The sequence below is a fragment of the Nerophis ophidion genome, linkage group LG11 (genome assembly GCF_033978795.1).
Source record: "Nerophis ophidion isolate RoL-2023_Sa linkage group LG11, RoL_Noph_v1.0, whole genome shotgun sequence".
In the NCBI taxonomy this organism is placed as follows: Eukaryota; Metazoa; Chordata; class Actinopteri; order Syngnathiformes; family Syngnathidae; genus Nerophis; species Nerophis ophidion.
Window position 1 is genome coordinate 20,092,831 of NC_084621.1, and position 9,812 is coordinate 20,102,642.

Consider the following 9,812-nt stretch of genomic DNA (forward strand, 5'->3'; position numbering starts at 1 on the left):
AACAACACGTCATAGCTGCGGCGTTCTTGGAGTGCACGCCGCACGCATGTGGGTGCCGTCTTTTCCCAGGGACTCTTCCTGGAAGTGAAGTGCCGTTTTAATGTTGCATGTGTCGCCTGCAGCTCCTTTACTTCACTAAACGCTTCCTAGTCGCACCCTGTTTTTTTTTAATCCTGCAAATGCATGATTCATTTTCAGGATTTTAATTTATTTCCTGTTTTGAGCTGAACACCGTCGAAACAGGAAGTGCTATTTTATACCGACCCGATAGCAAACAATCCGCACGACCACGGGAAATTTGCAGTGTCAAACTGTCCCTATTGCAGTTTTCTAAAGCAAAAATATCTGATAAAAACAATCCAAAGTAAAAGTAGTTCGAAGTCCAATTTTCAAAATGCGTTAGCCCAATGCTAACTTACATGGGATATGCCATGTATATGCTACTGATTAGCATTACTGATAATGCATGGCGATTTCAACACCTAAAAATTTGGCAATGAAAACTACAACCAAGATAAATGTTACAATTAGAACACAGCTGGTGCGTGATAAGTACAATACTTACAGTGTTAACACTTTGTAGGACTCAACGACAGACACAATTGGCACTTTTTTACGTAAAGGCAAAGACTTTTCCTGACTATGGTAAGACAACCAGGACGAAATGAGATTAATTAATTTTCAGGCTTCTTCAGGTTATCGTTTTAGTCATTTCCTGTTACTAGCTGAAACCGAAAGTGCTATTTTAACATAAACCAACCCAATATCAAACACATTCCACTCGACCAGGGGAAATTTCCAGGGTCAAACTATCCCCATTGCAGTTTTAAAAAGCAAAAATATTTGATTAAAAACAATCAAAAGTATGGTTAGTTCGAAGTCCACTTTTCAAAATGCCGTTAGCTCAATGCTAATTTAAATGGGATATGCCATATACATGCTACTGATTAACATTACCGATATTGCATAACGATTTCAACACCTAAAAATGTGGCGATGAAAACTACAACTAAGATGAATGTTACAATTAAAACACAGCTGGTGCATGATAAGTACAATACTTGCAGTGTTAACACTTTGTAGGACTCAACGAAAGACAGGAGTGGCACTTTTTAACTTAAAGGCAAATACTAATTCCTGACTATGGTAAGACAACCAGGACAAACTGAAATGAATAGATAGTTGCAAATGATACTCGGAAGTGTGAATATTTGTAAACAAAGACTCCGAGGTGATAACCGCCACTTGGGGGCATGATTTACATATACTGAATATTGCTGCTGACCACCACTAGGGGGCATGATTGACATATACTGAATATTGCTGCTGACCACCACTAGGGGGCATGATTGACATATACTGAATATTGCTGCTGACCACCAATAGGGGGCATGATTGACATATACTGAATATTGCTGCTGACCACCACTAGGAGGCATGATTGACATATACTGAATATTGCTGTTGACCACCACTAGGGGGCATGATTGACATATACTGAATATTGCTGCTGACCACCACTAGGAGGCATGATTGACATATACTGAATATTGCTGCTGACCACCACTAGGAGGCATGATTGACATATACTGAATATTGCTGCTGACCACCACTAGGGGGCATGATTGACATAAAGTGTACATTTCTGCGGACCACCACTAGGGGGCATGATTGACATATACTGAATATTGCTGCTGACCACCACTAGGGGGCATGATTGACATATACTGAATATTGCTGCTGACCACCACTAGGGGGCATGATTGACATATACTGAATATTGCTGCTGACCACCACTAGGAGGCATGATTGACATATACTGAATATTGCTGTTGACCACCACTAGGGGGCATGATTGACATATACTGAATATTGCTGCTGACCACCACTAGGAGGCATGATTGACATATACTGAATATTGCTGCTGACCACCACTAGGAGGCATGATTGACATATACTGAATATTGCTGCTGACCACCACTAGGGGGCATGATTGACATAAAGTGTACATTTCTGCGGACCACCACTAGGGGGCATGATTGACATATACTGAATATTGCTGCTGACCACCACTAGGGGGCATGATTGACATAAAGTGTAGATTGCTGCTGACCACCACTAGGGGGCATGATTGACATAAAGTGTAGATTGCTGCTGACCACCACTAGGGGGCATGATTGACATAAAGTGTACACTCTGTGTGGGTGTGGTTGACACAGGCCTGAGTCTGGTGGTGGGCTTGGTGCTCTACATCTCCAGCATCAACGACGAGGTGATGAACCGGCCCAGAGAACCCGAGCAGTTCTTCAACTACCACTATGGCTGGTCCTTCGCCTTCGCCGCCTCCTCCTTCCTGCTCAAAGAGGTCAGTCCTTGTTGCACCTGGTGTGGGGTTGTCATTGTGTACCTAGTGCATGTGTGTGTTGTTACATGTACTGTACATCATTGTGTGGGTTGTTACATTTACTGTATATCATTGTGTGTTGTGTTACATATACTGTACATCATGTGTGTTGTTACATATACTGTACATCATTATGTGTTATATATACTGTACACCATGTGTTTTGTTACATACTCTGTACATTATTGTGTTGTATTACATATACTGTACATCGTGTGTTGTTACATATACTGTACATCAGTATGTTTCATATACTGTACACCATGTGTTTTGTTACATTTACTGTACATCATTATGTGAGTTACACATTTTGTACATCATGTGTGTTATATAAACTGTACATCATCATGTGTGTTACATATACTGGACATCATTGTGTGTTACATGTATTGTCATTGTGTGTTACATATACTGTACATCATTGTGTGTTACATATACTGTACATCATTGTGTAACATACATTGTACATCATCATGTGTGTTACATATAATGAACATCATTTTTGTTACATACAGTGTACATCCTTATGTGTGTTACATATACTGTACATCAATGTGTGTTACATATACTGTACATCACTGTGTTACATATACTGTACATAATGTGTGTTACGTATACTGTACATCATTGTGTTACAGTGTACATCATGTGTGTTACATATACTGTACATAGTTGTGTGTTTCATATACTGTACATTATGTGTGTTACATACATTTTACATCATGTGTGTTATGTATACTGTACATTATTAGGTGTTACATATACTGTACATTGTGTTGTTACATATACTGTACATCATTGTGTGTTACATATACTGTACAACATTATGTGATGTTACATGTACTGTACATCATTGTGATGTTACATGTACTGTACATAATTATGTGTGTCGTTACATATACTGTACATCATTGTGTGTCGTTACATATATTGTACATCATGTGTGTTGTTAAATACATTGTACATCATGTGTGCTGTTGCATATACTGTACATCATTACGTGTGATGTTACATTTACTGTACATCATTGTGTGTTATATACACTGTACATCATTGTGTGTTACATACACTGTACATCATTGTGTTATATACACTGTACATCATTGTGTGTTGTTACATACACTGTACATCATTGTGTGTTGTTACATATACTGTACATCATGTCTGCTGGTTTATAAACTGTACATGATTAGGGGTCTTGTTACATGTACTGTACATTGTGTGTTGCATATAGTGCACATCATTTTGTGTGTTACATATACTGTATGTCGTTGTAGTACATATATTGCACATCATGTGTGTTGTTACATATATGCTGTACATCACTGTTACATACGGTGCACATCCTTAGTGTGTTGTTACATATACTGTACATCATTGTGTTACATATATTGTACATCATGTGTGTTGTTACATACATGCTGTACATCATTGTTACATACAGTGTACATCATTAGTGTTTTGCTACATATAATGTAAATAATTGTGTGTGTGTTACATATACTGTACATCATTGTTACATATACTGTACACTGTGTGTGTGTTGTTACATATACTGTACATCATTGTGTTACATATATTGTACATCATGTGTGTTGTTACATACATGCTGTACATCATTGTTACATACAGTCTACATCATTAGTGTTTTGCTACATATACTATAAATAATTGTGTGTGTGTGTTACATATACTGTACATCATTGTTACATATACTGTACACTATGTGTGTGTTGTTACATATACTGTACATCATTGTGTGTGTGTTGTTACATATACTGTACATCATCGTGTGTACAGTATATGTGACAACTCACATATACTGTACATCATTATAGCAGCTAATGTCTATTGAGGAGTCAATGTTTGTCATGTGACTTCCTGTCCCGATGCCCTCCCCCCCTTCTTCTGCATCACTATTTGGTGCAGTGCACACTTCAGTGCAGCCCCCCTCACCCCCCCACCCCCACCCGCTGATTCGTTTTCATGTCCAATTATATTTAAAGCAATGATGTCATAAAGCATGCACATCATGTTCATTATTACATGTTGGTCATATTGATGTTCATTATTAGATGTTTGTCACATTCCTACGTAGTTGCAGTACACATGTGAGTACAAGTACATACATTACAGTAAATACATTCCCTGCAGCTTCTACAAACACATGATAACAATATAGTTTGATCATTAGGCTGACTATAACCGTGATATGAAATGTTGATATTGTTCCATCCTTTCTACTTATTGAACGCCATGTTGCTATAGCTGTAATGCACTAACCTCCCCACTAGGGGGACCCCTACACCTACACCTACACCTACACCCCAGGAAGCAGTTGCAGTTTAGGAAAAAAATATTTGGAGCATTTAGTGTGAAGAAGTGCATGGATGGCTGCGCTTCATATGAAATATTACAATAGATGTAGGCCTAGCCGCTTCCTGCTCCGCCACTGATAAGAGTGTTGTCACTGCTCCCCTGCTGAGCGTCACTGGGCTGGCTCCTTGCTCAGAGTTGTTTTGCACATTTGTGTTGTGATGGAATTATTTATTTATTTTCTTTACACACAAAATGTTCTGTCAAACAGTCTGGTTCCCATGAAATAGTTTTAGCACATCAAGTATGGTAAAAAAAGAAGTATAAACACAAACACACACATATATATAAATATATATTCATTATATGAATGATATATATATGCATATATATATATATATTACATATTTAAATGTTTATACTTTTTAATCATATATATATATATATATGTGTGTGTGTATATATGTATGTATATATATATATATATATATATATATATATATATATATATATATATATATGCATGCACATTCATTTTGATTGTATTTATTTACTAAAGAAATACATATTTTACATTTTATTCAAACTAAGTTTTTACTTTGAATTTTGTAATTAAAATACATTTTAGCAGTTTTAACAGTAGACAGTTTAATGGTATTTTTTATTTCATAATTTGAAAATGTTTTTAAAATCAAAACCGAAGTTAGAATAAAATTGAATATTTAAACTAATAGCGTGACTCTGTAAGGGACAAGCGGTAGAAAATGCATGGTTGGAAGAAAACTTTAAACAAAAGAATTAAATTAAGAATAATAAATAAATACATTTTGGGGTCGGGGCAAAAATGTTTTTTTTTCATTAAATAAATCTGTTTGCCATTATTTCATTTTAGCACAAAATCTCCATCAACTTCAAATCAACTTTAATTAAAAACGTTTTAATTAAAAAAAATTAAGATATAATTAATTGTTCTTTTTTTTTTCGATTTTAGATGTTTATTTATTGCATTTTCTTACATTTAAATCGTAATTTTTTTACTTATTTATTTCATGTATTTATTTTTTACACTTAACATTACATTTTTTATTTTTTATTAAAACAAAATCAAAACTAAATGTATTTAATTTAAAATGGTGTTTATTTATTGCATATTCTTACATTTAAATCATAGTTGTATTTTTTTAAAATTAAGATGTATTTATTCATTACACTTTTAACAATAGATATTTTAAATGTTCTTTTTTCTTAACAAAACAAAATTAAAACTAAATTATTTAAATTAAAATGGTGTAAAAATTAATTAAATAATAAAAGGTAAAAATTATAACTCTTGAATCGGGGATGTGCGTTTGTCGCCTTTCTGGCGCACATTAAGGGTTGTATTTGTGAATTATATTTGTGAATTATATTTATATAGCGCTTTTCTCTAGAGACTCAAACAGAGCACTCTACATAACCAGACAGCGGAGATCGAACCTGGAACCCCCACATTGCAGGCAACCGAGCTGTAGCATTTGATTGATTTTAAGAAAAAAAAAGTCCACTCCTAAGGTCCTCACCAGGGAGGCGCCTGCACCACCAAGGAGGTGGTGCAGGCGCGCCTGACAAGGTGACCCCTCCCCCTGTCTTTTTTCCTCAGGGCGCGGGTGTGCTGTCCGTCTACCTCTTCATGAAGCGCTACGCCGAGGAGGAGATGTACCGCCCCCACCCGGCGCTCTACCGCCCCCGCCTGTCCGAGAGCAGCGACTACAGCGGCCAGTTCCTCCACCCGGAATCCTCCTGGCCGCCGCCGCAGCGAGGCCGCAGCACCTCGGAGGCGTCCAGCGACATCTCCATCCAGCTCAACCGACCGCCGCCGCCGCCGCCAAAAAGCGGTGCCTCGAAGCCCGGCCGGGGCAGCCCGCCGCCCGGGCCTTCGCCCGCCTACCCCAACCCCCCGCCGCCGCCGCCATCTTCCGGGCACACCCTGCCCAGGTCGCCTCACCCCCAAGGCCAGGCTCTGGCGGTGCCGCCGCCGCACGTGCCGCCTCCCCACTACCACGCACACATGCACTTGAGCGCCTCCCCCTGTTAGGAAGGTGTGGCGTTCCAGAGCAGGAAGGACTGTTCGGACATTTTACGCACGCCGTCAAAACATGGAACCTTTTGACTCCATGGAATGTGACTTCATCATCTTCTTACATCATCAGCCCGTCTTTATTTGTCACCGCCATAGGAAAAGGGGATACATTCAGCCCGGTTTACCCGACACATGAAACGTGACGAAAAATAGGGCGGTCGCACTATCCACTTTATACTGTATATACTCCAACGGGTTTTGTGACCATTCCAACTTTGACCACGACCATGTAGCATGACGCTTTCCATCATTTCCAACAGACTGCGTTGCAATTGGAATACCCCTCCTCCTCTTACGCGAGATCCACCCAGGAAGATGGGGTGGGGGACATTTGGACTATGTTGCTTTGAAGGGAAAGCACTCATGACTGGATGAGGTAATTTCCCACAAGGAATTGCGTGTGAATGCTCCGATGCTAACGTTGAACTGAAATCCTGGAATTTTTGGGGGAATAGTTGAGGTAGAGCACACAATTCCCAAAACAGGCTGAATATTTTGAAATTTGAACAGTTTGAATCGGATGAAAAATGTGGGAGTTGTGAAACTTTGAAGGATGTCCCATTCATTTCAATGGGAAGTTTCCAATAATTTGGGAATTTTGGGAAAAGCGGGAATTTTTGAGGAAAATGTTCCGAATTAGTTGAAATGGCCGGTGTTGGAATTTTTCAAATCGGTCAAGAAATGTTAAAGTAGTAATATTTTTAATGGAGAAATAGTATTAAGGAATTCCTGGAATTTTGGGAAAACCGGGAATTTTTCTAGTTGGAACAACAACTTCGTTTTTAAGAGGAATATTTCGACGGTGGAACGGTTGAAAAATGTGGAAGGAGTAAGGGTGGAAATAGGGCTATGGCAAACCAAGAATTCTGGAAAATCCCGGAATTTTTGTAGGACTTGAAAAAAAGGTTAATTAAATTTCCCAAATTATATTGAATCGGTTGAAAAATGTAGAAATGGTGGAAGTTGGAAAAATTGCCAATGTATTTTGAATGGGGATAATGTCCCTGAAAACTGGGAATCCTTGGAAATCCGGGAATTTTTTTAAAATGTTGAAAGTTTTTGACCACAATGAATATTTTGGAGTTTGAATGGTTTGAATCCGAGGAAAAATGTGGGATTTGTGGAACTTTGAAAAATGTCCCATTCATTTCAATGAGAATTTCATGGAAATTTCGGAATTTCATGGAAATTTTGGAAATATCTTGAAATGTTTGGAAAATGTTAAAATACTTGGCTATTACAAAAGAGTTGAAATGGTTGGTGTTGGAATTTTTCAAATCGGTTGAGTAATGTCGAAGTAGTCACAATTTTAACGGAGAAATGGTATCAAGGAATTCTTGGAATTTTTCTAGTTGGAACAACAACTTTGTTTTTGAGAAGAATATTTTGACGGTGGAACGGTTGAAAAATGTGGAAGGAGTAAGGGTGGAAATAGGGCTATGGCAAACAAAGAATTCTGGAAAATCCTGGAATTTTTGTAGGACTTCAAAAAAAGGTTGTTTAAATTTACAAAATGGTGGAATATTGAATCGGTTGAAAAATGTAGAAATGGTGATTTATTTTGAATGGGGATACTGTCCCTGAAAACTGGGAATTCTTGGAAATCCTGGATTTTTTAAAAATTGTTGAAAGTTTTTGAACACGATGAATATTTTGGAGTTTGAATGGTTTGAATCGGAGGAAAAATGTGGGAGTTGTGGAACTTTGAAAAATGTCCCATTCATTTCAATGGGAATTCCATGGAAATTTGGGAATTTCATAGAAATTTCAGGAAAAGGTGGAAATTTTTGAAAAATGTTAAAACACTTGAAAATGCAGAATGAGTTGAAATGGTTGTTGTTGGAATTTTTCAAATCGGTTGAGTAATGTCGAAGTAGTCACATTTTTAATGGAGAAATGGTATTAAGGAATTCCTGGAATTTCGGGAAAACCGGGAATTTTTCTAGTTGTTGAAAACTGGGAATTTTTCTAGTTGGAACAACAACTTAGTTTTTGAGAGGAATATTTTGACGGTGGAACGGTTGAAAAATGTGGAAGGAGTAAGGGTGGAAATAGGGCTATGGCAAACCAAGAATTCTGGAAAATCCTGGAATTTTTGTAAGACTTGGAAAAAAGGTTGTTTAAATTTCCAAAATTATATTGACTCGGTTGAAAAATGTGGAAATGGTGGAGGTTTGAAAAATTAACTATTTATTTTGAATGGGGATAATGTCCCTGAAAACTGGGAATTCTTGGAAATTCGGGAATTTTTTTAAATTGTTGAAAGTTTTTCAACACGAATATTTTGGAGTTTGAATGGTTTGAATCGGAGGAAAAATGTGGGAGTTGTAGAACTTTGAAAAATGTCCCATTCATTTCAATGAAAATTTCATGGAAATTTTGGGAATATTTTGAATTTTTTGGAAAATGTTAAAATACTTGGATATTACAAAAGAGTTGAAATGGTTTTCGAACACGATGAATATTTTGGAGTTCAAATGGTTTGAGTCGGATGAAAAATGTGGGAGTTGTGGAACTTTTGAAAAATGTCCCATTAATTTCAATGGGAATTCCATGGAAATCTGGGAATTTCATGGAAATTTCAGGAATAGCTGGATTTTTTTTTTTAATGTTAAAACACTTGTAAATTCCGAATGAGTTGAAATGGTTAGTGTTGGAATTTTTCAAATCGGTTGAGTAATGTCTAAGTAGTCACATTTTTAATGGAGAAATGGTATTAAGGAATTCCTGGAATTTCGGGAAAACCGGGAATTTTTCTAGTTGATGTTATAAACCGGGAATTTTTCTAGTTGGAACAACAACTTAGTTTTTGAGAGGAATATTTTGACGGTGGAACGGTTGAAACATTTGGAAGGAGTAAGGGTGGAAATAGGGCTATGGCAAACCAAGAACTCTGGAAAATCCTGGAATTTTTGTAGGACTTGGAAAAAAGGTTGTTTAAATTTCCAAAATGGTGGAATATTGAATCGGTTA

At 37.3% G+C, this 9,812-nt stretch overlaps 1 protein-coding gene across 2 annotated transcripts in view; it reads left to right on the forward strand.

The window, feature by feature from the left end:
- cacng7b (calcium channel, voltage-dependent, gamma subunit 7b) overlaps positions 1-6,924 on the forward strand; it is a 45,054-nt gene extending 38,130 nt beyond the window's left edge. For both annotated transcript variants that reach the window (XM_061915307.1, XM_061915306.1), the window contains exons 5-6: positions 2,220-2,365; positions 6,360-6,924. In XM_061915307.1, the coding sequence (XP_061771291.1) occupies positions 2,220-2,365; positions 6,360-6,794 (581 nt within the window). In that variant the 3' untranslated portion in view covers positions 6,795-6,924. The remainder of the gene's footprint in view (positions 1-2,219; positions 2,366-6,359) is intronic.
- Positions 6,925-9,812: the final 2,888 nt, after the last annotated feature.